The sequence below is a fragment of the Stomoxys calcitrans genome, chromosome 1 (assembly GCF_963082655.1).
Source record: "Stomoxys calcitrans chromosome 1, idStoCalc2.1, whole genome shotgun sequence".
Lineage (NCBI taxonomy): Eukaryota > Metazoa > Arthropoda > Insecta > Diptera > Muscidae > Stomoxys > Stomoxys calcitrans.
The window spans coordinates 4,743,170-4,758,853 of NC_081552.1; the positions used below are offsets into that span (position 1 = coordinate 4,743,170).

At 33.8% G+C, this 15,684-nt stretch overlaps 1 protein-coding gene across 3 annotated transcripts in view; it reads left to right on the top strand.

Annotated features, from left to right (window-relative positions):
* LOC106089614 (proline-rich protein 36) overlaps nucleotides 1–15,684 on the top strand; it is a 106,382-nt gene that overhangs the window by 61,941 nt on the left and 28,757 nt on the right. The window contains exon 1 of one of the 3 annotated variants that reach the window (XM_013255516.2): nucleotides 7,483–9,193. The exons of the other annotated variants lie outside the window; for them this stretch is intronic. Within the exon in view, the coding sequence (XP_013110970.1) occupies nucleotides 8,920–9,193 (274 nt within the window). The 5' untranslated portion in view covers nucleotides 7,483–8,919. Of the gene's footprint in view, nucleotides 1–7,482; nucleotides 9,194–15,684 lie in introns of those variants that run through there. 3 annotated transcript variants of the gene reach the window in all.

The window sequence follows — 15,684 nt, forward strand, 5'->3', positions numbered from 1 at the left end:
TAGTTTTCACTTCTTTTGTGAACAAAATGGCCAGTGTGATTTACAATATAGGTAATTTGACCACAAAATTAAGATTTTGTATTGTTTTTCTTTTTAATAGAATAAGTAGTGTCACCAGAATTTCAGCGATTTTGGAGTATTGGTAAATAAATGGGTTTCGATAAACATCCAATTTAAATGCGGGGAAGCTCAAAAGTATGTGCTGGTTTGTAACTAGATACGCGGGCTTTTTTTAGTCTCTTGATATATGATCTAGATACGGCCGGTTAACTATAGATAATCGCAACATTCGATATTTTTGATATTTCTAATAATAAATATCGATACTATGGTTATATCGTATCGTTTACTATTCCCATCACCTATGTCTCAAAAGGTAATGAAAAGTAAAAATCAGGAGATCGATTTATATGGAAGCAGAAAAAATAAAACCAAGATAAATAAAGTCAGTTGGAAGTCATGAGAGAAATCATTGTACAACATTTTAGCCCAATTGGATGAAAACTGCGCCCTCTATAGGCGCATTCAGTGTTGGATTGATTTTTTTTGTTCGATACACAGAAAAAAATTAAAATTGGTTTCAATCAGGAAGTTAATTGATCCAATTTTTTTTAGTGAAACTTCTTCAATCACGGAAATAATAATATCAATTAAAGTTTTTGAGAATGATTATTGAACAAATTTTCAATTAAAACAAGTAAAAGAGTGTTAAGTTCGGCCGGGCCGAATCTTATATACCCTCCAACATGGATCGCATTTGTCGAGTTCTTTTCCCGGTATCTCTTTTTGGCAAACAAAGGAAAAAGGAAAAGAATGGATATGCTATTGGAGCTATATCAAGTTATGGTCCGATTCGGACTGTTGGAAACCATTGTGTAAAATTTCTGCCAATTTGAATAAGAATTGCGCCCTTTAGAGTCTCAAGAAATAAAATAGGGAGATCCGTTTTTGTGGGAGCTGTATCAGGCTATCGACCGATTTAGACCATATTTGACACGTTGATGGTCGTTTTACAAAACTTCAGCCAAATCGGATGAGAATTGCGCCCTCTAGTGGCTCAAGATTGGTTTATAAGGCAGCTATATCAGGTTATGAACCGATTTCAACCATACTTGTCACAGTTGTAGGAAGTCATAACGAAACACGTTATGCTACATTTCAGCCCAATCGGATAAGAATTGCGCCCTTTAGTGACTCAAGAAGTTAAGATTCAAGATTGGTTTATAAGGCAGCTATATCAGGTTACGGACCATACTTAGCACAGTTGTTGGAAGTCATATCGAAATATGTCATGCTGAATTTCTGTCAAATCGGATAAGAATTGCGCCCTCTAGTGGCTCAAGAAGTCAAGATTTAAGATCGGTTTATATGGCAGGTATATCAGGTTATGTACCGATTTGGACTGTACATAGCACAGCTGTTGGGAATCATAAGAAAACACCTTATGCAAGATTTTAGTCAAACCGGATGAGAATTGTGCCCTCTAGTGGCTTAAGAAGTCAAGACTCAAGATCGGTTTATATGACAGCAATATCAAACCATGGACCGATATGGCCCATTTGCAATCCCAACCGAACTACACTAATAAGAAGTATTTGTGCAAAATTTCAAGCGGCTAGCTTTACTCCTTCGAAAGTTGGCGTGTCTTCGTCAGACTGACGGACGGACGTGGCTAGATCGACTAGATGATTAAGATAATATATACTTTATGGGGTCTTAGACGAATATTTCGAGGAGTTACAAACAGAATGACGAAATTAGTATACCCCCATCCTATGGTGGAGGGTATAAAAATTGCATATTCAATTAAAATAATGAGTGAAAATGTTTGAAATTTTCAATTAATTTTTCAATAGATCCATTAGAAAAATTATTGGCATTTTCGAAATATCCAATTAATTTTTAATTGGATCAATTAAAACTTTATTGAAAATATACAAATGTTAGATTAAAGTTTTTGCGAAAAGCCCGATGTACAACCTCGCAACCTAGATTTCGATGCAACATGGTTCACATATTGTATGTAAACCATCTGGAACACGAATTCGAGGTTTGTATTTCAATTAAAAAAAAAATAATTGAATCAATTAATTTTTTATTTGAAAATGACAAAAATTTCATTCACAATCGTAAGTGAAGAAAATTTCAGCTTCAATTAGAAAGAAAAAAACAATTTAATTAATTAACTTTTTAATTGAAAATTGCCTAGATATCAATCACGGTCGTAATTGAAAAATAAATCCGGATTCAGTTAAAAAATTATTACTCCAATATTTTTTTTCTATGTAGGAAAAATATCAATCGCTATTCAGACAAAATGCTAAATATCGATATTAGCGATAGTGTCATCGATATTTTGCCAGCTCTAGCTTGGCAATCTTAGTATTTAAACTTTACTTAAAATAATGTACATATCCAGGAATATTTTTTTTTTTGGCACATGCAGTGATTTGCAGTAAATGCAACTCTTTATAAGTTGTGTTTGGCAACTCTGCGCTTTCTTACTATGTTAGACACACACACACACACACCTAATAAGCGCTATACAAATGTATTCCTAAATATTTTTTTAAAGAAATTTTTCAAAAATATATGAAATTTTCTTATAAAAAGGAATAATTCTTAAATCAAGAAAATGACAGCTTTTCTATAGACCTAAAAATAATTAAATTTATACATTCATTAGCTGGGATTTCCCTCAAATAGGGGCACACTTTGTTGGAAAAGCAAAATCGAAATAAATTATGCTTGGAATTACCACAACAGGAGGTCGATAAGTTCGAGTGGCCGTTTCTGATCAAACATCACCAAGCTGTCAGAAAGACATTTCATTGTTCAGTTCTCTAACTTATGCCAAACTTAAATCGCCTCACTTCCATCGAAGTGCTGCTTTTTTCCATAACATTAAGGAAAATATGAGCTTGAAAATTTCTTCATATGTTATGAGTTAAAGTGAACCGCAAATCAGGTCAAAAATTATCGTCATCGCATCGTTTGTTATGATTTGGATACACTCATTCGAACTTGTACATTAAACCGGCTGACACATAACTAACAGAATGACAATAATAAATAATAAACGTTTTTAATAGACCCCTTTTTAAGTATTGGGAAAACTTTTTATCTATTTGCTCAACTATTTTGTTAAAAGTATTATCTTCAACAGAAAAAAAACACAATTTTTGTTTGGGATTCTCTACTTAGCGATCCGGTTTAATATGCATGTGGTGATATTGTGCACATACTCCTTAACTCACGTGCACATCGGACCATGTTTGTTTGTGTTTCAGTAGCACATTTTGTTGTCGTATTTATGACAGACTTAATCTTGTTTTTAATTTTTTTTTTTCAGTTTTTAATTTATGACCATCAGAAATATATGAGACAGCAGGCCAGCATAATCAACAAGCATATATAAGACAAATTTACTGCACATATGTACACGTAGTAAAACTCCCAAAAAAGAACTAACAAGTGCTTAAATTGACCAGCCCAAATCTTGGGAATTTACCACCATAGTACACACGAACTTAGTTGAAGGGTATATGGGTATTTTATTTACAAAATTTCTAACAAATCAGACAACAATTTAAGCTTCTTGGGGCTGATTAATTATAATCGGGAGATCGGTTTATATAGGAGCTATATCAGATTATAGACCGATTTGGAAGTCATCATAGAACTTACTTTAATTGGCTATGATACAACATTTGTTTCACTAGCCGAATGCTTATTCTTCTGCGCTTATTCTAAAATCTCTGGCACCAAGTTTCGAGGTGTCCACTTGATCTTACCGTCTGGCTTTTGGTCTTCCCGGTTTGCATGTACCACCGTGTTTGCCTTCAAAAACTTCTTTGCTGGAGCTTCTTCATCCATTCTGACAACATGACCATGGCCAACGCATTCGTTTTATTTTGAAACGTGTAACTATGCTATCGTCTTCATACAGCTCGTGGTTCATACAACGCCTTTATTCTCCATTAACGCAAACTGGTCCATATTTTTTATGAAGAATTTTTCTCTCAAACACTCCAAGCACGGCCTCGTCTGCTTTCACTTTAACGCAAACGGGTCCATATATTTTATGAAGAATCTTTCTCTCAAACACACCAAGCACGGCCTCGTCTACTTTCACAAGTACCCATGCTTCAGCACCATATAACAACCCAGGTAGTCAGTGTCTTTTATAGTGTAATCTTCCTCTGTCGAGAGGTGGGCTTGATTCTAAACTACTTACGTAATCCAAAGTACGGAACCCTAGTATTGCCATCTGGAAGATCATGCTACATGGATGGATCAAAGCTCGAGGACAGAGTGAGCCTACATTGAGAACCCAGGGACTGAGATCTGTTTTAGATTGCCTGACTATAATGCGGTCCTCCAGGCGGTGATGCGGGCGAACACGGAATGTGTGAGGTGGTGTGATGTTAACGCGAGGACGTCGAGTAGGAACATCTTTACGGACAATAAACAATAACAATCAGTTCAGCAAGATCACGAAAAATCTTGGAATGTAAGAAGGAAATTAACGCCTTCTCTGAGGATGGAAGAGTAAATTTAAATAATTTGAGAGAACCAATGAAGTTTTTTAAAAATAAACATAGTATTAAGAAAATTAAATAACTTTTTATTTCCTGTCTAGCATTAAATCAGAAGAAAACATTGTTTTCGATTGAAGACAGAAAAATATGCGTTCTCCCATGCTATGTTCATTCGTTGCTGTCTCAACAACGACTGAAGCCAAGAGAGAATAACAATATATATGAATTGAGTATCAACGCTAGCTAGAAAAAAAGGAAAATGTTTTGTGCCCCTCCAGTTTATACCCACCACCATAGGATGGGGCGCATACTAATCATCATTTAGCCATTCCGTTTGTAACACCTCGGGCTATTAATCTGAGAGCCTATAAAATATATAGATATGTATATTCTTCATTGGCTTTACATTCTCCATAAGTCCATCTGTGGAAATCTCGATAGCGGTAGAACGAATAAATATATCTGGGACATATCGGTACCCATGTAAACCGATCGTCGGTTTTAATTTCTTGAGCCCCTAGAGGCCTTAAGTTTCATCCGATTTGGCTGAAATTTGGCACAAAGACTTGTGTTATAATAGCCATGTCAAGTATAATCTGAATCGGTCTGTAAACTAATATAGCCCGCAAATGAACCGATTCCCAGTTTTGACATCCTTAGCCCCTAGAAATCTCAATTTTCATCCGATTTGCCTTAAATTTGGCACAATCACTTCTGTTCTGGCAACAGCCAACATCCGTGCCAAGTATGATTCGAATTGGTCTATAAACTGATATAGCAGCCTTACAAACCGAATCCCATATTTGACTTCTTGAGGCCCTTGGAGCTAAAATGTTCCGTCGATTTGGCTGAAATTTGGTACGTGAAGAACAATACTCACATCAAATACCAAAAGCCCCTTAAGAGTTGTAACCCCGACATGACTTCTTGAGACCATAGAAGCCTCCTGAATCATTTGATTGTCGATTTGATTGTTTCAAAATAATTTTGATACAAACTGAGTTAATATGGGTAAATCCATGGTATACCCACCACCATGAATTTACTCATATTAACTCAGATTCGTCCCGACTAAACTTGGCACATTTTTACTTGTTATTAATTAAAAGGTAATTAAAATGAAGTTTCTAATACGCCTGGCAAAACAATTTAGAATTTTGACAGACGCTATTGATTTGAAATCACAAAACAAGAGCTGGGCGAACATGTGTTTTGCAAAAATGCGCCTCATAGCCCATATCAATTTTTTATGTTTTGTCTCGCACATATATATCATGCACTTGTATCGAATTTCCTTAACTAAAAATTAAAAAAATTGCATACATAAAGATGATGTTCATTAAAATTAAAAAAGTGATGCCTAGCTTAAAATGTATCCGAAACATTGGACCTGTTCGCGTACTTTTCCAGTAAAAATTTGCAGGAGAGTATGAACAGCATTTACTCTCTTTAGTTATTTATTTGAATTAAAGAGCTGTTTTTCATAAAACAGCTGTTCGATGCTGCAATATCTTCCTGCAATTACCAAACTCCCAAAATTTTGCTCGCTCCCACACACTCTCCCGATCTCTGCTGCTGGCAAATAAAGTACGCAAACGAATTCCAGTAACAATTTGTGCAAATTTGCACACATTTTTGGGTACACGAACACACTTATTTTAAAAGCACATTTACATTACATTCGGACGCATGGCGGCCGTCAGCTGATTTTATAAAGGAAAAACATATGATTGAGCCTTAAAAACTGGTCTTGATGGTCAGTGTTAACGTACTTACAATTTCTATAGCAGTATTTTTTTTAATGTAGGTAGTATCACCCTGACTGCTTAAAAACAGCCTTCGTATTAACTAATAGTTTGTTAAAAAAAAATAATAAAATAGTAGGTACTAGGTAGTGCCTTTCTAAATAAAACTAAAGTTCTTTGACTCATAATTTAAAGTTTTTGTTAGCTGTTCCCAAACAATATGGGTAGGTCCGTCTATCTGTACGTCTTCGCAAAGACCTCTCTTAGTAATAAAAAAATAAAATAAAAAAAAAATATTATGCAAATGCTGTTTTAGCCAAAAGAAAACTATGGCTGTTGAACTTTAAAAGAAAGCAAACAACAAAAATCAAGAAAAGGCAAACTCATAAATAGACCGAATTAGCAAAATAATGAAAGACAAAAAAAACTCGACACTAATGTAAGCAAAACAATATGTTTTAGTTGTATGGGTGTGGGGAGTAATGAAATGAGTGTGTATGCACATAAGAAACTGCTGGAAACCGCAAAGAATTGCAAAATAACATTCATTTAAAAATAGCAAAACGAAATATAACAATAAAACATTACAAATGAGAGACAAATGTACATGCACACACATACATATATATTAGCAGCAAAAAAAAAATAAATAATAAAAATAAATCCAAGCCCAAATCCACTCACAACAACAAAAACGAAGGCTATAAAACGGAAATTGACGACTAAACTACTTCTGGCGTTTAATACAAACAAAGAGAGAAAGAGAGCGAAAAGCATCAAGAGCGACTGGAATGAGATATTTTTTCCACAACATAGGAAACAATTAAACCAAATGAAAAAATGAATTATTTCATATAATTTAAAATTTAACAAATATTGACGATCACCTGGAAGATCGTTAACATACAAATTAGCTTCAAATACTATATACCTAGCAGTTTTTGTAGACTTTTTTGTCTTGACCCACAGAGCTGAGGAGAGTTCCCCATACGAATAGTCTCTGCTTGGTTTCTCTTTCTTGTTCTCTCAATGTTGCCGTGTACTCGGCAATCTTAAACAACGTTGGTTGGGGCCCCCTTTGAGCGAAGCCAAGCAAGCTTCATTCAACAGTTTGTGTTGTTAGCTGTAACCTAAAGCACGACTTAGCGGCATTTCATAACGCAAGTGAAATAAATCTCATGGTGTTCTCCGTAAGAAGCAAAGCAATAATAAGAAACAAACACTCACAAAGCAGAACTAGTTACTAAATCTGAATCTGTAAAATACGTTACTGGACTTAAGGAACTTTGGACTTCCTTTCAGTTTCTTTTTTTTTTTCAACGCATAAAGCCTTTCAATAAAATCTGCTTCTGTGAATATAATTTTTTTTACTCCATAAAAGATTAAGAGTTTTTTTTCTGATACGGCGTTCAAAAAGGAAAGTAAAAAAAAAAAACTATTGTAATTGAAAACCATCGCCCGAGTTTATAATTTAAATGAATGACAATTGAATGAAAATTATACGGAGCAAAACAACAACAACATCAAAAGGAAAACAAAAACAGCCTAGTGTAAAGCGAAGTTGAAAATTAAAACAAAAACCATATATGATGCATAAAGAAAACCATGGCAAAAATGATAATAAATCGCTCGTTGTCATCATTGTCGCCTTTTAATCGTTGAGAGTCTCTCCGCGCCTTTATTTATCTACAAATGATTGCATATATATACACCATTCATTCAATCGTGAGTGCGAGTTGCTGCAAAAAAAAAGCCAAAAACATTTTAACGAGTTAAAAATAGTCGTAAATGCTTAGAGCAAAACTAATAGATTTTAAATTGCTCCATTTTTCGTGAATTGGTGGTTTCTTTTGCCATTTACTTCTTTAGTTTATGGGCGCCTCTCTAGTGTAAACACATTTATTTATGTGTGCGAGTGTGTATGTATGTAGTTGACTTCGTTTTGGGGGGTTTGCAAAAAAAAAGATCGTTAACAAAACGCCCCTTGCCTTACGCCCACTAAAAAAAAAAAAACAACAGCGGCAACGACAACGACAAAAAAAACCGCAACGATCTTTCACTCTTCGTGCAAATATCGTCGTCGTCATCATCATCATCGCGCCATCACACCATCATCATCAACAGCCAACAAGCAAGCAACAACAATAGACCGCAAAGCCGCTTATTTAACGCCACCACCGCCGCACCATAGCCGCTTATTTTTTTATGTTTAGTTTTGTGTGTTTGTTTCTATTTTTCGTCGTTATTTTGTCTTGCCAAAGCAAATTAATATTCAAATCGAGTTCTTGATTATTGCTGGCAGGCTATTTTTTTGCCAAGTTATTTTTTCGGTGTGTTTGTGTGCTCGTCACACCGCATAAGTGTATTCAGTCAATGTTCAAAGAAAACCAGCAACAAAACAAACCAAAAACAAACGATTCAAAGAAAAGCTTAACAAACCTACTACAAACTTATTTGCCTTTGCGTATACATACATAAATTCCAAGAATCAAAAGTTGAGATACACTCAAACAAAAATGTCCTAGAAAAGCCAAAATAAACACAAAATCAAAAACAAAGTACTTTTAAAGAAACTTTTTGAATTTGTTGTTGGCATCCCCTTGCCTTTGTAGTGCCAAAGAATCCTAACAATCATGGATTATCTGTACATTGTGAATGCTTTCAAACAACAGCAACAACAATTTTTGCTACATCAGCATCAATTGCAACAACAACTACAAAATCACGGCTCAGCTTCAACGACAAATCCCTTGTCTTTGCAACAGCAACACGATAATACTAATATGGCCAATAGTTTACTATGGCAACCTTGGCGTGATTTGCAACAGGCAGCCGCTGTGCATCATCATTTATACAGACAACAACAACAACAACAGCAGCAGCAACAAATGCAACAACAACAAAAAGGTTTGTGTGCCTGACTTAGAATAAAAAAAATAAATAAATTTGTGAAGAATGATAGTGTTGGGCAATGAATGAATTGTTTAACAATTATTACTAAACACTAAACTTGTTTTTGCATGAAAAATGATCAGTGTATGAAAAACTTTCACTCATATCCGATAGGAATTGTGGCGTAGGAAGTAAAATCAGCAGATCACTGGAAACATTTTTTGTCAAAACTTCAAATATTTGAGTCGAAGACGAGGAACTTAATTTTAAGATGTACCTATGACATATATGAGTCTATAAACAAAAACTTCAGACCATACAAAGTTGCATGGAAAATTTCAAAAATTTGAGATGGGAGCCATGACTTATCTTTTTAACAGGTCTGTTCCCATGATCGCAATCGGCAGAATTTTGCAGATTCAACTTTAATTTATGTTCCGGTAATTGAAAATCGCAACAATTTTTTTGAAATTGTTACATAAAATGCATTTCTGTATATCTAAAGAATTAAATGACATTAAATGATCATTTTTTAAGTATTTTTTACATTGAGTTTTGATATATTTAACAACACTCGAAATTTAATGCTGTTATTGTTGCTACACGCAAATAAATAAAACGGAATAGTCTTAGAAAAAACCAATTCGTTTTATTGGGGAAGTACTATTTTTATAGTAACTGTCTAACATTTCCCTCCACGGTTGAACGTTAGTCGCGAATTTGCCACTGTTTGATGTAAAAGTCACTTCTTTAATGGTGAAACCTTCAACGACCACTTCTGTGGTGCAGAATGACTCTTTTACTCATGAATTTAAAAATTTTTTAGTCTAAAATGTTTTGCTTACAGCGAAAGATGTCCTGTTATACGAAAAATTTTTTCACTCATTTTTTTATCTCTTGTGTATCTACCATTTGAGAAAGAGCGTGCCATTCAGCCAGCAGTCAGTGGGAAAGTGTACATTAGACCGTCCCATGCTATAATTGAAAAAAATTTGTTTGGAAATAGAGAATTGCATTTCCTCCCCCTTTTGTTTTGCTTTTAATTTCTCCTGATTTGGCTAGGCCGTCTGTCCGCATATCATTGTCGTGTCGTTTGTTCATCTGTCGTTTGTTTGTAATCTAGGTAGAGATCGCATTTCTTACATCATCACGAAAACTTTCACTTTTTTTTACAAACTTTGTATTCGCCGCACATTCTTGGATGAATTTATCGTACGATAAAATATGTAATTTTATCGTAAACAAAGTCCCAACGTTTTTCAAAAAAGATGTTTACCTGACGAAAATTTCCTTTTATGGCTAATGAATTATTTTTCTGTATGTATAATTCATTGCAAAACAAAGGAAATTAAACAGCTGATAACATCGTCGAACAAAATATTGCAAAATACGAGAGAATAATGGAAAAATATAAACGATTATTAGGTTAAGAACATATTTTAGTTTTGTCTCTATTCATATTTTGAATTTTAAAAGTGTCTTCTAAAGCAAACACAAATATACATATGGCTTATGCAATAAGGCAAAACATTTGACTTGTTTCTGCGACGGCTGTTTAAGTGTTGCCAACGAAATGTAATGTGGGATTTCAGACATGGTGTCAAAGAGAAAGATGCTCAGTATGCTTTGACATTTCATCATGAATAGACTTACTAACGAGCAACGCTTGCAAATCATTGAATTTTATTACCAAAATCAGTGTTCGATTCGAAATGTGTTCAAATTTTGACAAATTTTGTTCAGCGATGAGGCTCATTTCTGGTTGAATGGCTACGTAAATAAGCAAAATTGCCGCATTTGGAGTGAAGAGCAACCAGAAGCCGTTCAAGAACTGCCCATGCATCCCGAAAAATGCACTGTTTGGTGTGGTTTGTACGCTGGTGGAATCATTGGACCGTATTTTTTCAAAGATGCTGTTGGACGCAACGTTACGGTGAATGAACACATTTCGAACCGAACACTGATTTTGGTAATAAAATTCAATGATTTGCAAGCGTTGCTCGTTAGTAAGTCTATTCATGATGAAATGTCAAAGCATACTGAGCATCTTTCTCTTTGACACCATGTCTGAAATCCCACGTGATCTGTCAAATACTAATGCATGAAAATCCTAACCTCAAAAAAATCACCCTTTAAATGAAGTGAAAATTGTACAAAAACAAAAAAAGCAAAATGCATTGCACGAATTCTATACGATTTGTATCGCAAACTTTGGTATGGTCGCCTTATAAAAACTTATCCACAAAGAGGTTTTATTCACCTTAAACTTGAATCGGACAGCACTCTTTGATGTGTGAGAAGTTTGCCCCTGTTCCTAAATGGAATATTCTTGGGCAAATTTGCATTGCACTTTAATGCCTATGGTCTACATATACAAACAGCAAAGAATTGCTTGACAACACTCAGTTGTGTTAATACCAATATTTTTCTGCTGAACAGCGTTCTTATTTAATAATTAATTTATGTATGGATGTAGTGCTCGAATTTTCAAATAACGGTGCCTGTTATTCAGTTAGTTATTTAACCTTCATTTTAGTCTTATGGGACTTTTACACTGTAAGATTAATCGTATGCATCTTGTTATTAAGGACATAAATCTAAAATGAAGGTAAAAATATCGTTGAAAGTTCGGAAATTTACCTTGGGACAAAATAAATATTTAACTATTTAAGGATTAACACCTTACCATCACCTCCACACAGGGCATGACTTTTGCTATGTTTAATGAACACATGTATGAAATAATTAAAAATTTACAACCTGTTCGCTCGCTGTGTGCTATCTCTTTGTTTCACAATGAAAATCATTAAATTTTTACTATTACTTTTTTTAAATATTAAATATTGAAAGAAAAAAACATGACGATTTTATTTAGTATAAAGACTTTTTTCTTAAAATAATTAAGTTAGTAAGATTTTTTAAATGTTTAAAAAAGGTATGTAAATGCAAAAAATTTAGATTTAAATTAATACCCACCTTTAGAATGAAATTGGAATTTTTTCATACAATAATAAATAATTTCACATAAAATGTAACAAAGGAACATTGCTAATAATCATCATTCATTCCAACTCAATGCTGTCAAGGGACAACTATTTGCCGGCCATTCTTCTATTTACACATTCCTCAATGCCAGTATTTGAAATTCTTACACGAATTTTTTAACTCTTATAAAGAATTTATTTGTTTGGGATTTTTTTAATGGAATTTGATGAGACATTTTATCGCCGTTTGCCTCCGCCCCCTTCAATGCTTAGTGGGCCAGCAGATGGACACTTATGAAAGAGGGTGAATAAAAACACTCGCACACGACCATTAGCAGGCACTTTGTTTGGTCACAAATAAAAAAAAAATAAATGTATTCTTTTTTTTGTCAGCTATTTTCTGACGACAAACGACTCGACTGATCGAGAGGAGTTGAGTCACTTATAAAATATTTCATTGGTAAATATTTGTTTTATTTTTTCATATAAAATTATAAGGTAACGAATAAACAAACAAAAAAAAAAAAAACATTCACATCAAATCCAGAGTAATGGAATGTTGAGAATTTTTGATTTTTTCAGTTGATGTCGCCTGTTCTTAATTTGCATAAAAGTATTCGAGACTTGAGATTTACATTTAATACCTTTTTGCCCAAAGGAAGGCAATTGATATTCAAATACAGACAGTCGAGTAATATGCTCGTTTAGCTTCATTTTTATAGATACAGTCATAATCGCATAACTGTATTACGCTTTAGTGAAAAATCCCGCTTAAGTGAAACTTGAGTGAAAATGGCTTAACTGAATATACAGCTAAAATAAAAAATTTTTAACACCTAAAAATGTGTTTTTACGAGGCTGAAACCTCATTAGTGAAAAAGTTATGTCTATGGGAAACTATTTGCAATATTAAAAATTGATGTCATCAATAAAATTTGGATAAACATGATTTGATATACAGTCGGAACGGCTTAACTGTAGTACGCTTTAGTGAGAAATACCGCTTTAGTGAAAAATACCGCTTGGGCGAAACTTGACGAATAGTACCATTCGCTTAAGTGAAAATCGGTTAACTGCAAATACCGCTAAACTGAAAAGTTTTTAAACCCCAAATTCCGTTTGTATATGAAACTGAAATCGCGTAAGTGAAATAGTTATTTCTATGGGAAACTAACAGAAATTTAAGAAAATCGCTTCATCACTAAAATTCGAAAAACATTTTAATACATAGCTTATGGTTATCTCTGACTATTAAAGAGTTATACTGAGCATTGCTCCTTTTCAACTCAAGTTATTTTATATATAATCAGTATGTTGACGTGAAAATTCGCTTGCATTTATGCATATATCGCTTAACTGGAAACTAGTTTCATTTACCCAAAATACGCTAAACTGAAAACTACGGATAAGTGAAACCAAATTGATGTATTTTTACCGTTTCACTAATCCGGTTTCTACTGCATCGCTTATAATTGTTTCTGACTTTTAAAGAGTTTTACTGAGCACATAATTATTAGGTTTTTGTGAAAATTCGCTTGCACCTTATGCTTATATCGCCTAACTAGAAACTAATTTCACTTATCCGAACTACGCTTAACTGAATATTACGGATAAGTGAAACCAAATGGCTTTATTTTTAGCGTTTTACCTATTCGGTTTCGACTGTATATCTATCTACAATATATCTATCTATTGGTATGTACATATGTTATTGTGATGTATTCGATTCTAAAAACAAAAACTTGAAATATTCCAAAATTGCAGAGAAAACTTTAAGAAACTGAGATGGGAAGACATGATTTTGAATTTGCAAATTGGAAATTTTGCCCCTGAACATTCCACTAAGGAACAGGGGCAAAAATAATGTAATTCTATTATGCAAATTTATGTAATCTACTTAGGCGCCAATGGTTTACTTATACAAACATTCATGAAATGCTTCAACAACACCCAGTGGTATCAATAGCAATCTATTTCTGCGGAATGTTTTTTTGTTTCGTTTTTGAATATACCCTGAAACAACTATGGAATTGAAATAGTTTTCGAATGGCCAACAATGGTTCATGTTAATTAAGTTGGCAACTCTGCCACCTTTATTTAACCTACTTACATATTGGTCTTATGGGGCTTTTACACTATAAGACCATCAGCCCGAAGACTTGTTTGAAAAATCAAATTCGAACAAAGAAATTGTGGTTCGGCCGGAAATGGGTAAGGACCAACGAACGAAGTCGAAACCTTTTCGTCGATGGCTCGTGAAAAATCATCATCGGTAGCAGCAGCTCTTTGGCTGCGCCGATTCAGCTAGACTTCGTTCACTACACGCAAAAAAATAATTGGTTTCACATAAATGAAATTTTCGCCAAGTAAACTTCTTTTCAGAAAAACGCTGGATTTTGTTTGCGATAAAAGTACACTTTTTTGCTACTAGTTCTTGCAAGAATTTGTCACACATATTAAGTTATATAAAACACGGACAATATTTCAATGCTCTTTGCATTTCGTATTGTAAAATAACGGTCCAATATTAAGTTGGTAACTCTACATACATATCAGTCTTATGGGTCTATGACACTTTAAGATTCATTGTTAATGCACATAGTAGTATGATGTATGAAGATTTGTTCGACAAATCACATAACATTATTGAAAGAGTGATAAGACAAAAATAATATTTTATTCTCTCAACTGAAGAAGGAACAAATAACAAAGCTTTAAGCTTGCAAGTCGAATTGGTCAAAAAAAAGGGGGTGCAAAGAAAATTCCAGGTCAACCGCACGATATAACACTTAAAAGTATATTTGCATCACGGTTATTTTGAATTGTGGCAAATTTCTCCTTTTTGTACCTAGGAAAATAGATGGAGCCTAATATTAAAAAATAGATCATCTAGGAAGAGCTGGCAAACTTTCAATATTTGCAAAATTCAATAGTTTCGATATATCTTATAATAAATATCGATAGTATCGATACTATCATTTATTTCATATCACCTATATTTAAATTGAAAATTAGAAGTAAAAATCAGGATATTGGATTATATAGAACAATACCGATTCAAAACAAATTTAATAAATTCAGTTGGAACTCATGAGAGAAATCATAGTACAAATTTGCCTCATTTGATAAAAACTGCGCCATCTATTGGCCCAAGAAGTAAAATCAGGAGAATCAAAGAAGAAGTTATATCAATTTTGCTCTACAAGAAGGACGATTGAAAAATGTATAAGTGGGATATATTCTAGATCGGACCGCTCATTTCTTATTCAATTTTGCAAATAGTGGAACTTTGTCGATAGTACCGATACACTCATAGAAAAAAGTTTGCTGAATATTGGTAGTTAATTTTTCTGCTGTTTTAGCAGTAGTTTTGCTATTAATGCAAAAAGTAGTTCTGCAATTTCAGAGCAGCAGGTTGACTGCTGAAAAGTCTATTGTTTGCTGAAAATAGCTGCTGCTTGATGATTAAGGGGATGTTAAAAGGAAAGATAGAACACATGTGTAAACGTGTGTCTTGGTGGA